Source organism: Macrotis lagotis, chromosome 1 (genome assembly GCF_037893015.1).
Source record: "Macrotis lagotis isolate mMagLag1 chromosome 1, bilby.v1.9.chrom.fasta, whole genome shotgun sequence".
NCBI classification, from domain to species: domain Eukaryota; kingdom Metazoa; phylum Chordata; class Mammalia; order Peramelemorphia; family Peramelidae; genus Macrotis; species Macrotis lagotis.
Window position 1 is genome coordinate 263,438,945 of NC_133658.1, and position 21,751 is coordinate 263,460,695.

Sequence of the window (21,751 nt, forward strand, 5' to 3'; positions counted from 1 at the left end):
TGCTTGCACATGGCTAGTCAATAGAAGAACTGGAATTTGAACCTAGGCCATTTGACTCCTAGTGTTTTTTTTTTTTACCCTACATTCTCTTGCCCTCATTATGAAAAAGAACTCTTTGCTTCTACAGCAAGGATGCAGGTGACCTACTAAGGCCTGAGTCTCCATCATGCATATAGGAATAGGGTTTATATGAAATATCAAACAAATATTCTTTTAGTTAGGTTCTCTACACTAATTTGAGTGCTTATTCACAAACCCAGTATTCAAGAAGCTGCAAAACCCTACTTTCCTTCTTTAAATCTTACTTCTCTCATATTTAATGTAAGAAAGTTGAACTAAATGGGCTCAGCTTTAGGTTCTTTCTGGCATTTTTATTGTGGGTTTCCCATGAAGAAAATAAGGTGAAAAGCCATTAAATGTAATTTTAGAATCTCAGAGAGCAAAATGTCTTTACAATATATATATATATGTTAAATACAGTGCTAACTTCATTGTAAGAGTGGTGTTGATTGGGCTAGCTACAACTGTGCTATGGTAGACTTTTCCTTTGTGTAGTTATATTTCAGGGGATATCATTTTACCCACAGTATACCCACATTGGTGTAATCAACCCTGGTTATCAAATATTGGCTTGGACTGCCTTACAAGAAAAGGTTTTCTTACGGAAAGAAAAATTTCAATACCATGTTTTCTATTTTTTTTTTATTACCTTGTGATCTATATTAAAGATATAATTTATTATTATTATGAATGAATTCCTAAAGAATATGATTAAATTAACCCAGTTACTTTTCATGGAGAAGAGAAATTTCTTTCCTCTTAGAAAGAGAAATATATTCCCTGGGTCAAAGGGGGGGGGAGTATTTTTTTTTTCTTCTTCGCTTTTATTAGAACTTGTTGCTGTTGTTCAGTCATTTCTGTTGTTCTTGACCCCATTTGAGGTTTTCTTAGTAAAGATACTGGTATGGTTTGCCCTTTTCTTCTCTAATAAGGAAACTGAGGCAAACCAGGGTTAAGTGACTTGCCCAGGACATACAGCTCGGAAGTGTCTGAGGCCAGATTTGAATTCAGGAAAGTGTCTTTCTGATTCCACTCTATCCACTGTACTACACAACTGCCCCACTAACAAGTACACTTAAGTGAAAATTGTCTAGCATTCTCTTGGGAGAAAGGAAAAAGTTCTTACATTTTAATCTATTATCAAATTTAGAACTGAAAGAGGTTATCAAAGGCCATCTTGTCCAGCCCCCCTCCCCACCTCATTTTACATATGGGAAAGCAAAGACTTAGAACTTGTGTCTTTCCCGTGGTCACCCAAATGTGAGATTTGAACCTAGGTCTTTCTAACTCCAGCTACAACACCCTATCCACTACACTATGTGTAGTCATTACTGGCTTCTTAAATTCAAAGGCAGAAGTAGAATATTCAAGTATTTGAATTTTCTCTAATGAAAAGGTATTTTATATTTTTGATTCTAACACCTATTTTGGGGTAATTTGTATTAGGAAGAAATTTGACAGCTTAGATTCTAGAACTATCTGGCTCTCCACTTTGCTGGAGTCCTCCATCTTTCTAAAAGGCAACATGCAGGGGCAGCTAGGTGGCACAGTGGATAAAGCACCGGCCCTGGAGTCAGGAGTACCTGGGTTCAAATCCAGTCTCAGACACTTAATAATTACCTAGCTGTGTGCCCTTGGGCAAGCCACTTAACCCCATTTGCCTTGCAAAAAAAACCCTTTCTACTAAAAGGCAACATGCTGTAGTGACTAGAGTATCAATTTTGAAGACTTGCATTTGAGTTCTGATATTTAACTTTTAACCCTGAGCAGATCATGGTATCTATCTTACTATATTTCATTTCTGCCACCCCTACCTCTGCCCCATGTTAAAAAGGCATAATAATATCTATCTACTTCATAGAAACATTGTAAGGAAGAAAACTCTTTGGAAAATTTCACATGTTATAGGAGTATTAGGTGATACTATTTCCTTAACACCTTTTCCTATCCCATTATCTATAAAGAAGAAATTAATCATATTTGCTCTCCTGTCCACACAGGGATACCCAAATTAGATGTATATAAAAGCATTATTAAATATTAGAGATAGAAATTAGATCTATTAGGAAGTGTTAGAAATTAGACCTGATTTCATTGATTAGAAACTCTCAGTGCTTGCCTCTTTCTATAGTCTTAGAGAATTTCCTAAATCATTGAAAGGTTAAAAAAAAAACTTGCTCAAGGTCACCTAGTCAGTATGTATCAAAGACAAGGCTTGAACTAGCCCTTTTCAGATAGCCATCACAATTCAAAAGCCTCTCAAATGTGATAAACTTATGTACAAATGTAGATACTTTAAAGAATCTGTGATTTCATTTCCTTCTAATCTCCCCTTATTCCCCTTCTCCCCAAAATGTGTAATTCCTTTTTACTATTGTTGTTATTATCAAATGACCAAAAATAATAAAAGTCTCAATCAATATTTTCTTTCTCAGTGATGCTACAGCCTTTCGATTATGATCCTAATGAGAAAAGTAAACACAAGTTTATGGTTCAATCTATGTTTGCTCCGACTGACACTTCAGATATGGAAGCAGTAGTAAGTACTAAATACACCTTTTTTTTTCCAGGAATTAAAAAAGAAAAACAACTGGGGTACAAATTTGCAACTGTATGCTTTTTAAAAAGAGAATAAATCAAGTCATTTAGATATGAATGATATTTTTAAAGTTTTTAGATTGTTTTTGTTGTTTCTTAAAATCTATAATTTTTGTATCTTTCCCCCCAAAAGAGTGTGGGGAGCCCCATAGACGCTGACAGTTTGAATGGGCTCTTCATTTGTTTTCTTCAGCATGAATCTAGGGACCCAGACCTTTATCTCAGATTTTTCAATTCTGTTTTCAGCATAATAACCACATATTTAACTGTCTTCTTTTGAACAAGGATATAGTAGCAAATAACTTCCTAAATGCTATCAGTAGACAAGGGAAAATGGGATGATAGATTTTTAGTCCTAGACGGACTCCTCTTAAAAAGAAACTTCCCTGATAACTCTATTACATATGTTTAAAAGAATAGCAAGTTGTATGTAAATAGATTTTGCAGTTTTGCAGATGTTCCATCATCTTTTTTATTATACTATGTTATGTGGGGGGAAAGGCAAGAAAGCATCCATGGGGTCTGAGCTTATTACTTATTATAAAAGATGGACTTAGTACCCTAAAAGATGAGAAAATACATAGGCAGGTGTTCTTCTGTCCACACATTTTGTGAGAAAAGGAAGGGTAAGGAGTTAAAGATTATAAATGGGAGATCCTCATTCAGAGGAACAAAATGTAATCAAAGAGGGCAATCCCTTTAGAAGGGGACATCTGGTCACCTTAGGATAAACAGATGCAACAAATTATATGTCCCACAAAGCTTTCAACACTTCACAGCCAGCCAACTAAAAATAGAACAGTAGGTTCATCCAGGGAATGGAGACAGGCTAATTCAGTTATCTACTTGTCATTCACTTAAATTATCTTTCATAAATACATCTATTTATAGATAGATCTATCAAAGCCTTATTCTAAAGGCCACTCCCACATGTAATCTATTCTATATGTATCCAAATAGCATTTTCATTCAGATCTTCATCAAAACATAACTGGTTGGCAGAATTTTGATTTAACTTGGGTGCATTGAACTAGAAACTTTGGATGTTTTTTTTTTTCAGGTGGAGATAAGAGCAAGAGCTAGTTTCACATTACTTGACCTCCCACTCTCAAATTTGAGGGATAATTGGTTGAGGTTGATAGGCCATCTTCCCTTTCATAGAGTTATTAACAGGAAACCCCTCAAATACTTAACTTTTACCTGATACATTTTTGAGGTGATTTTCTAGTTTATGCTTGCTTCTTTTTTCTTTGAAATGCATTTTTTCCTGATGTAATAAATTTGTTTTATCTAGAATTGATACTAAAGTGAGTTTTTATTAGCAATTAGCAACAGGGAGAGAGTTCAGCCTAGACATTTCCTAAGTTATAAAGGAAAAGCAACCTGAAATTTAAAATGTTCAGTGAATTATTTTCACCAAAATAATAACAGGTTTAATTGGCATAGTGGAAAAGGGCATGACATAAAGTAACTTTTTGCTCTCTCAGCCTAGAGTTTCCCTGGTTTATTTGGTAGAGGGTTATATTTGGGCTTGAAATGTATTGGTGGAACCCATAGATGCTATTCTTTTAGCACGAAATGCCTTCTAGGTTTTTGCAAATTAAAATAAATTAGGTCTAATTTCATGCAAAGATTGCTACACATAATAAATATTTTTGCTGCAAGATAGAATAGATCCACTATATCTTGACACTGGGATGATTCATAGTCTGTAAGTACCATTGACTTGTAAAATGATCAATAATGATTAGGGGTAGAAGTTAATAAATATTTTTTCCCAGTCATCAGCTGGGGGTTGTGCTTTTACTCTTCCAAGCTGTTTCTCTTTATGGCCTTTCTTCCAAATTCAGCCACAGTTACACTTGCTACCTGTATCCCACCTTCATGCCTTAATTATTTACTCACATATGTCAGCAACCTTATCTGACACAGTCACCATTGGATAGGGTGCCCTGCTCCCACTTAGATAAGACTATTTTGCCTTTTCATCCCCCTTTGTTTTATATATCCCTGGTTTGTATACTCCATACCTCTTCTCTCAAACTCAAGGAAGAGTTTCTCTAAAAAAGAGTTTCTCTTAAAAAAAAATTACTAGCATAAAACCTTTTCCACAGAACCCTTCTTTTACATCCCATGAAACATCAGGATTTTGTAGAAAAAGGTTTTAGAAAAATATCTTCACCAAAGGTAGAACTTCCTTCCTTTAGCATAGAATTTTATCAGGGCAAAAAGAAAAAGGTAGATGCTGCCTATCTCTATAGGCAATAAAAGGTTTAACCAAGAACTGTTATTTGAAAAAACTTTCTCTTTTCCATTGCTATCTTCTCCTTAAGATTTGTGAAGGAACATTTTATACTAAATTAGAAAAGTTTTAAGACAAGGAAACTTTAGAATTTAGAATGTTTATATTGCTATAAATTAATATATTTAATTTTATTATTTTTTTTAATTACAGACTTTATTGCATTTATTTTTAAAGTCTTCATTGGGGCTTTTGCCTTAAGTGAATTTTTCTGAAATTTTTATATAGAGAGTCCTAATTATTTTCCCAGCAGCTTTATTATATCCTGATTATCAAATTTACATTATTTTAGTGGAAGGAGGCAAAACCAGAAGATCTTATGGATTCAAAACTTAGGTGTGTGTTTGAATTGCCAGCAGAGAATGATAAACCGGTAAGTAGTTTTCTGGAGTTAATAATAGATCAATGTTTCAGACTGACTCTTGTCCACATACTATGGCTCCCATAAAATTAGGATCCCATTTGGCACATTATTTCCTTCCTCAGATTAGTGTTTAAAGGAATTAAATTGAAGTCAACAAATAAGTGAAATTTTAAACAAGTAGCTTTGGAAACCCTAAACTTTTTCTTCTCTCAAGAAACTAGGATTGACAGGATATTAAGTTATATGTTAAAGTTTAATCGTGGAGAGGTTAAAAATAGTGAAAGGAGTAATTTACTACCTTAATTGTCAGAGTGGTGGGCTGTGAGGTTCTGGTAAGATATAGAATGAGAGCAACCTGAAGCTGGTCATCTGAAAAAGCCAGTGACCTTTCCCTTACCACCACTCCTTTCATGCCTTTTTCTCAACTAGATTTTTCTGTCCACATACTAGCTTTTGAGACTTGAGATGAGTATATGAATTTCGATAGCTGATTTTGTTTCTCTCAAATTGTCACCCCATCCTTTTGAAAACATCAAAACCAGTTGATCAGAAATATAAACCTAGTTTCAGATACCCCTGCCATCCTGGCTGCCCTAATCTTGCCATACTCCAACTTCTCAGAGTCCTTCCTAAAATGCACCCATCATAAATAGTATTTTCAATGTGCAGAGTAGGAAGCATCATGCTACAGTGGAAACTGCACTGGCATCAAAGGACCTGGGTTTTAATTCTGCCTCTAACACTACCTTAACTTGGACAAGTCACTCAACTTCCCCAGGCGAGTTTTCTCATCCATAAAAATGAAGAGGTTATACTTGATGACCTCTGACGTCCCTTCTAGACTTCTGATCGTATAATACCACTGGGGGTAGTTGATAGAAAGAAGTTAACCGATTTGAAATTATTACCAGTTACTATCTAGAGGTAAGGAACAGATGTTCCTTAATTTTGATGCAGGAACAGAGAGTTAAGCCTTTCATCTATACCAGCTTCATTCATGCTATTTCAGTGATCTATTCCTTAAACCAACTTAGTACTTCCTCTTTGCAAGATCATCAACCTACTTCTTGAAACTGCTAATAATTATTTGTTTTTCATCCTTTCAGTAAGTCCACTGGACAGAGAGTTTAGGGGACCTGGATACCAATCCTTGACCCTGCTACTAACTAACTAGCTGTTTAACCTTCAGTGTTCATTTCCCCCTCTGTGAACTGTAGTTTTCTTTCATCTATAAAAGGAAACTAGATGACCTCCAAGGTCTCTTCCAGCTCTGAAATTCTGTGCTTCAATAAAATAAATTACCTTCTCTGCAACCCCTTTCCCTTGTCTACTCATTATGGAGACTTTTTCCAGATTTTTTCCCCCATAATCACTTGTCATCAGGTCTTTCTCAGCTTATAAACATTTATGGCATCCTAATTTTTCTGTAGCAGGAATTTGATAGTATGGTGTACTTTTCCTCCATGCTGTGAAGTATTAGCCTCAGCATGTTTTCCTTCTCTAGTCTTAATTATAATTTCTTGAGTCCAGTTGACTTTAAAATGAATATTAAGATACTGACTGGCTGAAATGCAACATTTAAGTGATCCATTTGATACTTTATACCACATGGATGAAATTCTACCATGTGCAACTTTTGCTGAGAATTTTTTCCAAGTCTTTTAGTCTGACAGTTTTTCTCTCATTTACTTTTGAGCAGCATGATGTAGAAATAAATAAAATTATGTCCACAACGGCAACAAAGACAGAATCATCTGTTATGTCTAAATCTATAAGTTCTTCTTTGGATGATACTGAAGCTAAGAAAGTAATGGAAGAATGTAAAAGGCTGCAAGTAGAAGTTCAGAGGTTACAGGAGGAAAACAAACAATTTAAGGTAAAAGAGGGTTTTCTGACATTCTCTTTTTGGGTGAGCTGAGACCTCCGATTTTGGGAAGTACAGGGAATAGTTGTTCAGTTCAGCCAATGTTTACTGAATGCCTGTATGAGCAAGGCAGGGAATTGGGGGTGGGAGATAGAATTTTGAAGATTAAATCAGACACATTCCCTGTCCTAATAGAATGTATGGGTCTATTTGAGGGGAGGAGATGTGGGATGAGACAGGTTTGGTCATAAAAATAAAAGTCCTCTAAGAAAGACAGCACATGTTTTGAAAAAGGATGCTGGATTTGAAGCAAATATCAAAGTCCTGCCATTTGTTACCTGTGTGATTTTGGGCAAGTCTCTTAATCTTCCTGGGCCTCAGTTTCCCTATATGTACAAATGAGAGGGTTGGATTAGATGACCTCTAAGGTCCTCTGTAGCTCTAAGCTTATGATCCTAGGAGAGCTCTCCTGAGAGAAGCATCATCTCTTCTGGCAGGGGAAAATGGTATTGCCCAGCACAATGATAGAGTACACTGTATAGTTAATATTCAACAATGGTGAGGCATTTCAGATACAAAAATCTTTCAACCAAGGTTTTGTGGAGGATGGTTCTAATTAAACATCTCAGTATCTGTGTATTTTACTGCAATGATGAGATTTTTAAGTCAAAAATTTTTAATCTTATTCATGATCTCCAGATATGTAAACAGTTTCTGGTTTCACAAATTTTTCATTTTTGGCAGTCCTCTCCATTGGAGACTACTCCTTCCATTCATCTCAGGGTCAGGCAAAGGGGTTCTCTATCTTCTCCCTCTATAGCCTTTCCTCCTTTGACATCCATGCAGTTCATTTACACCTTCCCACATTCTTGTTGCTGTTGTGTAGGAAATACCTACTTGTAGGTCCTTTTCTTAGTTTTCATAATGATTTTCTCTCCTCTTTCCCCTACTTCCTGATTAGAGTCTTCATTATCCATATTCATGTGTCATATTAACACTTAAAATACATAATCCCTGGACTTCTGACAGCCCCATTCTTTACTCTGTTCACCTGGTCACATGACTGTTCTCCAACTCTCAGAATTGCCAAGCCTCAATTTCTTCTGTCTGCCCAAAGCTTTCTAGCTTCAATCTCTTTCTTTCCCTTACTCTGACTAAAACTGCTATTGGTCTTCCTTATGGCTTCCAGTCCTTGGACCCTTATTCTCTCAATTTATCTTCCCTGTTCTGGCTTCAGTAGTCTCTAATACCTATACCTGATTGCGCAGTTTGCCTTTTAATGATTCAATTTCCTTAAAACCCTTTGTCTCATCGAACTTCTGTTCTGCTAATAATATTCGAACTCAAAACTCATGTTGTTTTTCTGTTCCTACTTTCTGACTAATGGACAAAGTTAAAAAAATTGAGCTCAGAGTGTGTGTGATCCCTCTCCTACTCCAGTAAATTTCTTATATAATCTCAGCTGGATTGTTGACTATTGCCACCTCAATTCTTGGATTCTGTTTCTCTCAACTCCCTCTGTCCTATTTCCTGTTGACCTATTTCCTCTGACCTCCACTTTCCCACTTAATACTTCACCAAGAAGATTGAGTTGGTCTTAGAACATTGAGCATTGCCTTAACAGGTCCTCCTTAATTCCTCAAAATTTATCCAAATCAACAACTGTTTTTGTTTCCCTCCTTTCAGAAAAAGAAGGCTACTTCCCTTCTCTGAGCTTTGGAATCCACTTAATAATATCTTACTCAATCTGTTATCCACTTTCTCTTATGTATCTTAATTTTTCCCTTTCTACTGAATCCTTCCTATCTCCCTATAAATATGGTCAATTCTCCCCAGTCCTTACAAAGGCTTCCCTTTACCTTTCTAAACTGTTCTTCTTTTATTACTCTCTTCCCCCAAGAGCTAAACTTCTTGTGAAAAGTTGCCTATATCTTTATGTCTGTTCCATCTTTTCTCAGCTCTTTGCAATCTAGCTTCAGGCCCACCACGTTACTAAAAGTTTTCTTATTGGTTTCCAAGCTTTAACTCCATTGACATTTTTTCCTCCATCATCCTCCAGAACTTATTTGTATCTTTGACACTGTTGACATTCTCTGCTTCTTGATATTCTTTCTTGCTTTGCTTTTTTCTTTCTTGAGGAGGTAGCATAGCATTGTATATAAAGAGTTAGCTTTGGAGTCAAAAAACCTGATTTCAATTTCTGTCTTAGACACTTTAGTATCTGTGTGACATTTATGCCCTTTGAATGTCTGTTTCCTCAATTGTCTAGTGAGGATAATCATACTTTTACTTCGCTCACAGAGTTTTCATAAAACTCTAGTGAGATAACAATTTTGTCTGTTGCATTTTGCAAACTTTAAAGCACACTACACATATCAGTTTTATTTCAGAAATATGCATCTTACCTTTTGTTTCTCTTGTTTCTTCAATAATTCTTTTTCTAACTTCTCTAATAGTTTTCTTTTCCTAACCCCTTAAAGTACATGTTTACAAATTTCTGCCCATGTCTCCCTTCTCTTGTCTGGTTAAATTAAGTTCCTTGGTGATCTTACATGATTTCCACAGATATATCACCACAGATTATTGACTCAGGGATTTATTTCAACCCCCTATAGCTTAATTGCTTAGAGGACTGTCTTTCTAAATGTCCCACCAATGCATCAAACTCAACATGTCTAAAACAAAACATTTTTTTTTGGTCAAAATCCCTCACTCTGTCCCCTTCCTTTCTAGTGCAACATTTCCCACCCTAATTTAAGCTTTCTTTAATGCTGCCTTGAACTCTACTGGAGGGCCTCCTAGCAGGTCTTTTCATCTTCATTCATTCTCATTCTCTCTCTCTACCCTCTCATCTGTCCTCTCTCTCTCTCTCTCTCTCTCTCTCTCTCTCTCTCTCTCTCTCTCTCTCTGTCTCCCTCTCTCCCTCTCTTCCTCTTTCCCTTCCCTACTCCCTCTCTCCTTCATCTCCCTCATTCATTCTTCATACCATTGCCAGATCAATCTTATGCATTTATCTGGTCATGTCACTCCTTGACTCACATATTTTTCCGTGAGCTCCCTGTTACCTGCAAGTCAATTTCAAACTCCTTAGCCTGGCATGCAAGTCCCTCCATAATCTGGCATCACCCTACTTTTCTAGCCTATTCTTACCATGTTGTAATAGCTAGAGTTTCCAAGATTTAGAATCAAGAAGAGCTGGGTTGGAATCTCACTTCCAACATTTACTAGCTATGTGATCCTAATCATGTCAGCCTCCATTTCTTTATCTGTAGAATGGGAATAATTACATCCATGAAACCTGCCTCACAGGGTAATTGAGAGCCTTGAGATGATGCATTAAAGTACTTTGAAAATTTTTAAAGTACAGTATAAATATCAGCTATTGTTAGTATCTTCCCTTCCTTGTTTTTTTGGGCCTCAGCCAGAGTATAACTACCATCCCCTTTACTTTCCACAGTTTTCCCACCTTTCTCTTTGCTTTACACTGTCCTGAAAGCCTACCCACTCCATTCTTCTCTTCTGTGGTCACTTCCATCTAAATTCATGCCTATCCTTCAAAACACAGTTGTAATTCTACTTCCTCCAGAAAGCCATTTCTTCCCAAAGTTAGGAGTGGACCACCCCACAAAAAATAGCACTTTGTTTTTACCTCAAATATACAACATGATAAAATTATTGATAGTTATGTGTATTGATAGTTATGTGTATATTATTCCCCAATGATAACTAAGTTCTGTGAATACACTTTTTCTTTGCTGCTTTCTGCACAGTATTAAACTCTTCAACCCTTACCCCTGTCTGCTGCTTTTAGGGAGCGCTCCCTAAAATCTAAGCACATTAATGACAGATTGACTCCTGAAAAAATGTCATCTGTCATTAGTTTTCTTTCTGCAGCAGTTGCTACTTTATGAGCACAGATAACTTATTAGGAAAAAGGATGTTTTGATTGTGAAGCTTAAAGGTTTAGTTTTTGTTTGTGTATACATATATATGTATACACACACACATATTCCTCATTTCTTTTAGTGAGGGTCTCCTCTAAAATAATGATTTTTTCTACTTTTTATGCAATAAATAAGTAGAAATATTTTTAATCAAAGTAAATAAAAATGTATCTTTTGTTATGCTGGATTTTGAAGTTAATTTTCTTAACAAAAGATTTAATCGTGCTGTGGCCTGATTAGTCAATCAGTGATAGGGAGTCATGGAAGAGTAAGAGTGACCAGAGATTTTTCCTCCTATTGAATTCTTGCACTGTTTATTTCTTATATCCCCTCATAGTGGGAATAGTGTGTCTGCATGTGGCCATATATGTGTGTCTTGGGGTGGAGAGAAGTAAAGCAGTCTATTGATGATAAAGTCATATTTGAGAATCTAAGAATAGTTTATACATTTTTAATACAATAAAACTTTTTTTAAAAATGTAAAATAAATATTTTTATTTTATGGACCTTAAATAGGCCATCTGCAATGCACCCTAGACTAGATGTTAGCTAAGGCCTCTTTCAGCATTTAATTCTGTCATTCCATAAATAGTTCTAGCATTAATATTGACATAATGTTCATTTGACTATGTCCTGTAATGAGTGGTAAACCAGTCATTTGGAGGTGAAACCAGTCAAGCCATAACCATATAATCAACAGAAACAACCAACTCTTATTTCTAGCACCTTGGGTTTTTTTGTAAATGTGGATTTGTTTTGACAGGAAGAAGATGGACTTCGGATGAGGAAGACACTGCAAAGTAACAGCCCAGTCTCCGCTTCAGCCACCATTGTGAAAGAAGAAGGGCTTAGTACCCGACTTCTGGCTCTGGTTGTTTTGTTCTTTATCGTCGGTGTAATTATAGGGAAAATCGCCTTATAGAGGCAGCATGCAAAAGCTGGTAAATTGGATTGATGGATCTGCCATATCATGGGATTTAAATTTATTCATAACAAAGAAATTAATGTATGACATCTCACAGGTCTTGCCTTTAAATTACCCCCCCTCCCCCTGCACAAATATAACATAACATAATCTCCTAGAAAGTTTGAAATGTACAGTGAGTAATTGGGGCAAAATACTAAATGCAAAAAGAATGATCGTTACTAAATAACAAGGAAAATCTTGGTTAATCCTCAAATGATAAGTTGTAAATGTAATTTTAAACATTTTTAGACCTTGGTACATGTTGCTGGATTACCTCTTTTAAATGAGAAACTGGTTCTTTAACTGCTAGAGCTCCCCCATCAGATAGTGGGAACCAGAGCTAAGCAGGAAGGGTCAGGAATCTCTGTAAAATATATTAATCCACCATACATACTGCTCATAAACTTAAGAGTTTCTGTCCATGTCTTCAGTTCTGTATAAGTTACCAATTATTTTTTGGGAACTTAAGTGAATTGAGTCAGAAGCTGGAAAGAATTAAGTGACTGCATTGAATGTGCTAGTCATCGATTTGAGGCATATATTGATAAATGGTACACAACATTTTAGGAGAAAGGTCATTGCCTTGTTCTCTTAACGGGACCAAGCTAAACTGCTATTGGTTCGTTTAGTTGAATTAAACTGTTACTCAGAAATGTTTGATGACTATTTAATTTATTTAATGTATTTCATCTCATGTTTCCTTATTGTCACAAGGTTATGGCTAATGCTATGGCATAGAAGTCACTGCTCTTAAGGCTAGTGGGTTGACCTGTCATTGCTGCTGGAGAACTGTGGGATCCTTCTGTCTCCTACTTTTTTTGAGGGGCAGGGCACTACATAAAAGATTTATCTGAATATTGGAAAACAACGGACAGGAAATGTTTTTCTATGTAAATAAATAACATCTATCTTGGGAAGGTGGGAAATTATACCTGTAGTAATAATAGTCAACTCTTGATTACCCTGCTGATGGAGGGAGTAGCCATAGTGCAGATAACCTTTAAAAAAATATCATTTAATGTCATTCTTGAATTCATCCTACTTCACCTTCCCTCACTGTGCTTGGCCTCAGTCCCTTTCCTCCACTCCCTCCCCCTCCAATTTGGCCCTTAATTGGAGGAGCAACATGGAAAGTTATCCCAGTAGTATGGAGGGGACAGTATTCTGGAAGTAGCTAAGGGAAATAGTCCTAGAGCCAACTGGGAGGCAGGAGAGAGGAGACCCATTCCAGATGAGGGACTGGTGGTTTGGGGGGGGTGGGGACCTTCCCCCAAACTGACCCACAAGCAGATAATTGAGAGTTGACTGTAAATTAGTTCTATGCCGTAAATGACCAATCCTGTTGGACTATGTAGCATCTTTAAAAGAAAAAAAAAATTAAATAAAGCCCCAAAATAAAGATTTCTTTTGTTATTTTGTCACATTTGCTAGATAAAATTTAATTAAAATAACTGGCACTATCTGTGTTTCATAATGCTTTTAATTTAGCATTGTGTGCTTAGATCCTCTTGGCTTTTACTGAAAGCCCATACATAAAAGGGCTAAAATTTTAAGTGGCTAGCTACTTGTTAAAGATGTGAATCTTTAAGGCCTGTTGCCCCCATTCAAATCTGTAATTTTTCAGTTACTGTATTTCTGTGGTAGGAAACCTTATCTCTTAAGTGAAGCAGCTGAAATCATTAAGAACTGAAATTGGGCTCTATTGACTTAACATAGACCAGACTGTGAATTTTACTATTAGGAAAGAAGATGAAAAAAGTCAAAATGACTAGTTCAACTTAGAAACTTAACATGACCCAGATATTTTAGGTGCTTCCTAGAACAGCACTTCCTTGAAGGCAGAGTTTAGCAAGCCACTCTGAACTGTCAACTCACCATAAGCTTCCATGCTTGTGCACCCAGAGCCCCTATGGTGAATGAACTAAGTTGTAAACTTGAACAAGTCAACGTACAAGTGTCTTTGTTTAAATCTGGCTTCTGGTGTTGCTATAGAAAGAAGGGTCAAGGAAGCAGCTAGGTGGCACAGTAGATAGAGCACCAGTCCTAGAGTCAGGAGTACTTGAGTTCAAATTTGGCCTCAGACACTTAATAATTACCTAGCTGTGTGGCCTTGGGCAAGCCACTTAACCCCATTGCGTTGCAAAAACCTAAAAAAAAGGGTGGGGTCAAGTACTTCCTCATCAAAGATAATTAAAATACAGGGTGCCTCAAAAGTCTTAATGAAGTTTTGGGTTTAGACACTTTAGTTTAAGTTTCAAGTTGAAGTAACTTAAAATTTCACTTAAGACTATGGGACACACTTTAATGATATGGGTGCCCAGTCTTTAAATTGGGCTAAGCAAAGCAAAAGATTACCACAATAGTTGTTAAAATTTGTATATCTATGTGTATGTGCCTGTGTTTTCACAGCTTCTAGGAACTCATACAACTAAAGACAAAGATATATTATTTCATGAGTTGGGATTTTAAGATTCCCTTACCTCTTCATCATATCTCTTTGTTCCTGCCTAAACTTTGAGAAAGGCAGTACTATCCCAGTAAACTTATAAGGAGGGTGGTGATTAGGCTAAGTTTTTTGGGGGGGAGTGAGATGGAGTGTAAAAGCCGCTGAGTTCCAAAGTTTCTAAAATTTCAATCTATTTATTGATTAAGGCTAGTGGGTTGACCTGTCATTGCTGCTGGAGAACTGTGGGATCCTTCTGTCTCCTACTTTTTTTGAGGGGGGTTAGGTTCTGTTTATTCCCTGTTTTTGTGAGCTGAGGGAGAAGTTGGTTTTATATCATTATCAGTATATCATATACAATCCAGGACCTTAGGATATCCAAAGAACATACTGGAAAAAGGCATAATAGGCATCTAAGAGCATCAGTGTTTCTTGTGTCTTAGCCATGATGGGTGAGGGGAGGGGGGAAATGTGTTAAAGGGGAGATAGATTACAAGAGTGAGGTGGAGGGAAGTGATTTTGACATGACTAGTTCCAAACAGTGAAAAGAAAAATGAAGCCATTAAAATAAAACTGAGTGGAAGAGAAGGACCAGAGAGCAAGGATAACCCTCAGTGAGTGTGATGATTTGAAAGTAAGGAGGGTAGGAGATTGGAGGGATAAGATTATCCTCTGCTCTTAAATTACATATCATTGCTCAGTGGTCTGCCCTTGCCCTCTAAATCCAGGCGCCCCCCCCCCCCCCCCCCCCCCAGTGAGGGCCATCTCAATAAAGAGCATGCGAGAAGTTCTGAGCCATCATCGGGTTTCATAAAATTTTATCAGGCATATTTTTAAATTAAGAATTTAAGCTCCCTTGGAACCTCAGCCATAGGGATAATAGTGACTGTGTGTTATTCCCATATATGGCTTGCATCCTAAATGCAGTATTTTTGAAAAAGCAAACTATCATCATTTCCCCAGTACTTCATATATACTAGCTGTTAATAGTTTTAAATTGAATTTTTAGACCAAAGTCGCCTTTAATGATTGGTTTTTTTTACTTGCATGCTTCCCCCCGCCCAGATCTGTGAAATTGCTTGCATAGAAAGTAATGAGTACTGATAAAAATAATGTAGATTTTACTCATACCTATAGAAAGGAAGGGAAAGGGAATGAAAATCTCTAGCAATCCATGAAAACCAAAATGCTTTCTAAAGTCATCAGACCAAAATTATTTTGACTATTAGTGGCATCCACCTGAATGCAGTGGTCACTCTAAGTTAACTCAACTTCAAGTGAATTTGGGAAAAATCTATGGTAAAAATTTGACAATTCCCTGGAGTGTGGGAACATAGACTATTATCACAGGAAAGATTTAACATTTTGAAATCTGCTCAATTTTAATTCCAGTAATTCTGTCTACTCCATTACGCTGCATTGTATGATATGTACCATTTTTAATAGTTTGATATTTTTCAAAATGTTAACTAGTTTGGGGCACATAGGAAAAAAGCCCTCCCATTTGTCAGCTCAGTGTAGAATAAATATTTAATCATCTAATAACATTCATCTGTTGAATCGATGTTTAATTATCAAATTATCTCATAATTCCAAGATCTAGTCTAAAAGTTGGCCTACGTAGTTGTTTTCACTTTTTTTTTAAACCTTGTTTGTGAAATGCTTGGTTTAAAAAGTAAAAATAGTTATGTGCCCTGCAAGGAAAATTTGAGCCCTTTCCTAATACTGATATTGTGGGCCAGGGAAGCTATTACTTCCACCTACTAGAGATGGAAGACTCTTGATGGTTTCTAGCAGCTGCGGTTTTGTGTAATACAAGCATGGAATATAAAGCTAAATCCCTCACTTTACAAAATGAGGAAACTGAGTCCCCTGATGAGGGTAAGGAATTTGCCTAAGGATATATACACATATACATGCATATGCGTGCGCGTGTGTGTGTGTGTGTGTGTGTGTGTGTGTGTGTGTGTTGTAGTATTAGTAGTGGTAGTGGGGCCAGAATTTTCATACTCCTTTCCTCAGGCTCCAAATCTAGTTATCTTTCCTCTACATAGCACTGCCCTGTGTCTCCCTCCCAAACCAGGATATTGAACAGCCTCTCAGAGCTCAGGAAAGATGAATGGAAAAGATTTTGAATGATAGAACCTTGCAATTTTGCCACAACTGTTGGAAGGACATCGTTTCCCAAGATAGAAATGGAATTCCATTGAGAGTCTATTTATTCCACCTAAATCTGAGAAGATCTGCAATTCTCAGAATACCTTATTTCTCTTTCCCTTAGAGTTCATATGAGCCCTCTTAGAGTTGGGGAGGAGGAGGAGGCCTTTTTTTCTTTATTAAGAACCCCCTATTTTATTGTTTACCAAGAATTAAAATACTATAACCTATGAGAGCAAATTAAATCTAAAATACAAGTTCTACAGATGTCTTCAAATTCATGAAGGAAACAAAGTTGGAAAATCCAGAAGTGAACTCCTGAATAAAATAGGGTTTTATTGTTCATTAGCTATTAGTGTGTAGGACTTTTGTCTAAACTTCTTTGTATGCAGTGTGAAAGATGCTTGTATTGAATACTTTTCTGTTTCAGAGACAGACATACAGAGTTGTAAGAGCATTAGTGTCATTGTGGGCTTTTGTATAGATTAATTGTTTCTCGTCATCTTAGATTTGCTTATTTTTTCCTCTAAATGAAAATCAAAGAAATATAATTCAAAAACCTTCCTAGTCACAAATAGCATGATATTGAGCTATACTATCTGAACTTTCTCCCTATCTGAAAGCCTTCAGGACTCCTTGGAATTGAATGTGGAAGTCTTTTATAAAGAAAATTACTAATATGGCTTAGTATAGTGACTTAAGCTGGCTGTGTGTGTATGTGTGGGTGTGAATATACACATACACACTAATTTGTACGTGAAGTTACAACCATTCATGAAAATGCATATTTTTAGACTTTTTGCTGCTAGCAACACTTAATTGAAATGGCAGTTCAGAAGCCTCAGGTTTTTTGCAAAATGCAGGTAATGCTGGATATTTTATACCTTTCCCTAAATTAACATTTCTAGGAGAAACGCTGATGTAGCTAGTTGTGGTGAGCTTGATAGTAGGAACATGGGGTGAGAGGTGGGGGGGTGGAGAGAAACACCAACTAAGGAGCTAGTAGAGAATCTGAGAAATGAATCTGAATTACATTTTTAAAATGTCTACTCATTAACACTTTCAAGAACATTAGAAAAAATGCAAAGCTGCCTTCATTTCTCCGATAACAATAGCTTTTTCAACTTTGTTTTCTTTATGAAATTTGAAGACAAAATTAGTACAATGTATGTTTCAAGTTTAATTTAGTCTCAGTACAGTGATATTATTTTAATTTTTGTTTTATTATAATTCAATGTGGTATCAGCTTCACATATGAGCAGTTGTATCAGAAAAATTAACTTGGGCTTTTTTTTTTTAAGTAAAACCAATTCTTTAGAAAATGTTTGCATTACTTCTATATTTAAGCACTTTGGGAAAACAAAAAATATAGCTATTGTCTAACCTGCCATAAATGTTTGCAACTGTAATTCCTGGAATGTTTCCATAGTATACAGTGATCTGATTAAAAAGTGATGATGGAGTAAAATGTCACCCAGGATAATAATAATCTGTTGCTGCTAGATAAATGCCATTTTTTTAAAAAAACCAGAACACTATGAAACTGTGACAATGTCTTATTAAAGTTACTTTATTATACCAAAGGGTTGATATATATTGAATCAATGTCTAATGGATGTTGGTGTTGGACTGATACCATTATCAGCTCAAACCCTGCTCTGGTTATTGACAAGCATTCTGAGAAGGGAGTAAGTCAACTCATATGTTGACCACCTGCTGGGCCAAAAGCATGATGGGTTCATGGAGCAAACTCAGAACATGCTGTTTCTCACCAAAAGGAAACAAAATTTCCCTTATGTTTCCTTTCAACTATCATCAATAAGGATAGGCAAGGCAGAGAGAGATATGACTATAACTTATGCATAAATAATACAGCTTGTTATTTTAAAAAGTGATAAATTGCTGTGCATGTTTCACACACCAACCTTAGAATTCTTTTGTTGTTGTTAACTGCCTGCATTTTTAGGGCATTGTTTTTAGAAGTAAACTAAATTCAGCTGTTACTCCTCTGGAATTCAACACCTGCACCCCACCCCACCCCCCAGCACGGGGAGAGAGGGTGTATTGTTTGACTGATTCCAGTCAGAATTTGCTTGCCAATAATACTGAGACCATTAGTACAGGGGCTGCTTCTTTCCAAAGCACTATCAGACTTTTCATAAATAAGATAATGAGCCTTCAAATGTGTATTTGTAATGTTCACATAGAGACACTAGAAGAGAGGAGGATACATGTTCTCATGCTGTTGCTAGTGTTTTGCCTTTTTATGTTATAGGAACTCACTTCTCTGTAAATGAGAGGCAATGTGGTGCAGTGGAAAGAGTGAATGGATTTGGAAACCGAAGATCTGGGTTCAAATCCCAACTCTACTACTATGTGACCTTGACTAAGTCACTTAACCTCTCTGAGCCTCAGTTGGCTCACCTATAATCAGGGAGTTGGGACTATATCACCTCGGAGATTCTTCCCAGCCCTGCCTCTAGGATCTGGTGTTACTGCTTTGAAACATCTTACCTAGAAACCCAAAAGGATTTGTTGAAATGCTCTTCCCCTTTGTAAGTGACTGAAGAGATTTTCTAAAATTCAGATTAGTCTCTGGTGTGCTTTCCACTCTTCCTCCTCTTGATAATTCCTACAGTTCTTATTGTGTATTTGATTCTGATTTCTAGTAGTGAGATCCTACCTGTACCTTTATTAAACAAATGTAGTAAAAAAAAAACTTCATTCCATTTTTCTTGCGTATTAAAGTTATATTTCTGTTTTGGCATAATTAATTTTAAAAACTGATGCAGGGACAACACTTCCCATTGTGTATTTTTGTTTTCTAAGATGTAATAAGTTTATATAGTTATATAGTAATTACACTCTTGAGGAGAAGGCTAATTACTGCTTCTGTAGTTTAAACAAGTTCTTTTCACATGGTTTGTATCAGTCAGCCAACACATGCCAGGCCAAAATGTCCACTTTTGTATTATTTGGCTCAGTATTATGTTTAATAAATTCTGTGCTCTGGACATATTTAATGGAAGCTTTATTGTAAACTCATTTTGAAGGGGTAACTTAAGGAGTATTTAGAAATGAATTTCCATTTCTTTCTCTGCATCTAATGTGTAGTGTAGCTTTGAATTGGAATCACAGAATGAGAGCTGTTAAGAAGCCTTAAAATGATTCTAGTTTGGCCCCTTGGTTTTTCAGAGGAAGAAACCGATGCCTAGAGATTTAAAATGGCTTGCCAGAGATCACGCAGCAAGTTTAGGACAGTGTTAGGATTCAAGCTCATCATGTCTTTTGACTCTTTTAAGTGTTTTTTCCCAATGGAAAAAAATATTCTCACAAAAATAAATCACTTTCAGGCTTTGGATGATCTTTTATCTTTAATCCCACATCTCATGCTGGCACCTTGTAAGAACAGTGACTTTTATGAAAGAGATTAGCAAATCAATGGAAATAAAGATTTATAATGAAGTTTGTCAAGACACAACATTTTATGGGGGGGGTTGTATTCATTGAAGAAGTGTATTTATTGGAAAGATACAGATAAGCTGGAGAGAAGTGAGTTGGGAAGCACTATTGTGTCTGTTCAGACATTCTCTTTTAAAGAAAAAGTAAACAAAACCTTGAATTCACTGAGCCAGTGTTAGTGGATAGGCACAATGATGTCTCACTACTACCTCCTGTGCTACTCTTAGAACTGCATAAGCCTCAACACTAAGTTAAGATACACTCAGTCCCTAACTCATGCCAAGGAACAGAAAGCTTTTCATTTACTAGTTAATCCCTATATGGGGGTGGGTGGGTATAGGACTACCATCCACCTACTTCTGCCTGACTACCTTTCTTGTTCCATAAAATGCCACAAACATTAAATTCCCATGTACATATTGTGTTACCGTTACCTGCCCTCAAGACCTTCCATTTTTAAGAGTTTATAAGAATTGAGATCTAAGATTAATCCAAGAAAATCCATTTTGTTGTGGCTGGTTTGAAATCTTAAAATGTTGAAATCTTAAATTACAAGAATCTCTAGGGAATGTTGCAATTGGAACAGTGCATGTGGAAGATGCTTAATTCCTTGCCTCTAGAACATAACTCTAGAAATGTGAAATTTTGTCAGGATGTCATTTTTTTTTGCTTTGATAGTAATCTGAAAGTAATTTTTTTTAGAGCCCCCCCTCTTAACAATGAGACTCCCGAAAGGCCCATCAAATCTACTTACAATCTCCTGTCAAAAAGAAAAAGGATCTACAAGTTTTGAATTCTAGACAGCAGCATTTTTGATTTTGCTTTTATGAGAAATGGATTCATCTCACAGAAACTGTCACCCCACATCACAAATCTTCATAATCTGAAGCCTGATGTATTTCCATCCTGTTTTATTGGGTAGATAACTAATTTTCCTTAAGATCGTAAGCATGGGGGCAAAGGAGTATTTAATGGAGGGAGAGAGAGAGAGTATCAAGTATCATATGGGGATAGGGTAGATGGTTAGCAACCTCAGATATAAAAATATCACAGGAAAAAAGCCTCCCCATTAAAAAAATTTTTAATAGTTTTATAGTCATTCCTTTCCTAATATATCAAATCCTTTTGGGTCAATCTCCTAATCGCTTAGTCATCTGGGCAAAGAGCTACATGATGTCATACTTGGAAGGACTCTTCAGGAATTACCCATTTCATCCTCATTTAACATTTAAGAAAACTCAAACCCAGACACCAAAGATGAAAAAAATTGTAGGTGTATAGGTCAATAGGATGGTTTCCCTATGTCTACTCATATAATAGGAAGCTATATTAAAGCTGAAGAGAGCAATATATCAAGTGTGAGAAAAATTTTTGCCACACTTTGTAACCTGCTATTCATAGACAGCAGCTGTCTAACTTGCTGCGCTCCCTGCCTTGAATAGTTTTCTGGAAAATAAGCTTCCGCTAACTTTGCTTACTTATGCTGTACCAGTGAGGCCATACTCCTCAACTAATAACATGTTCAAACCACATAGTTGTGCTTCTCTGGTTGTGAATTCAGGACACTAGCTTGGGCTCAGAGCTTAGGCT

The 21,751-nt window shown here is 36.4% G+C and overlaps 1 protein-coding gene across 4 annotated transcripts in view; it reads left to right on the forward strand.

Annotated features, from left to right (window-relative positions):
• VAPB (VAMP associated protein B and C) overlaps positions 1 to 14,514 on the forward strand; it is a 182,922-nt gene extending 168,408 nt beyond the window's left edge. For all 4 annotated transcript variants that reach the window (XM_074210352.1, XM_074210348.1, XM_074210349.1 and 1 more), the window contains 4 exons: positions 2,496 to 2,599; positions 5,253 to 5,333; positions 7,024 to 7,200; positions 11,896 to 14,514. In XM_074210352.1, the coding sequence (XP_074066453.1) occupies positions 2,496 to 2,599; positions 5,253 to 5,333; positions 7,024 to 7,200; positions 11,896 to 12,054 (521 nt within the window). In that variant the 3' untranslated portion in view covers positions 12,055 to 14,514. The remainder of the gene's footprint in view (positions 1 to 2,495; positions 2,600 to 5,252; positions 5,334 to 7,023; positions 7,201 to 11,895) is intronic.
• Positions 14,515 to 21,751: the final 7,237 nt, after the last annotated feature.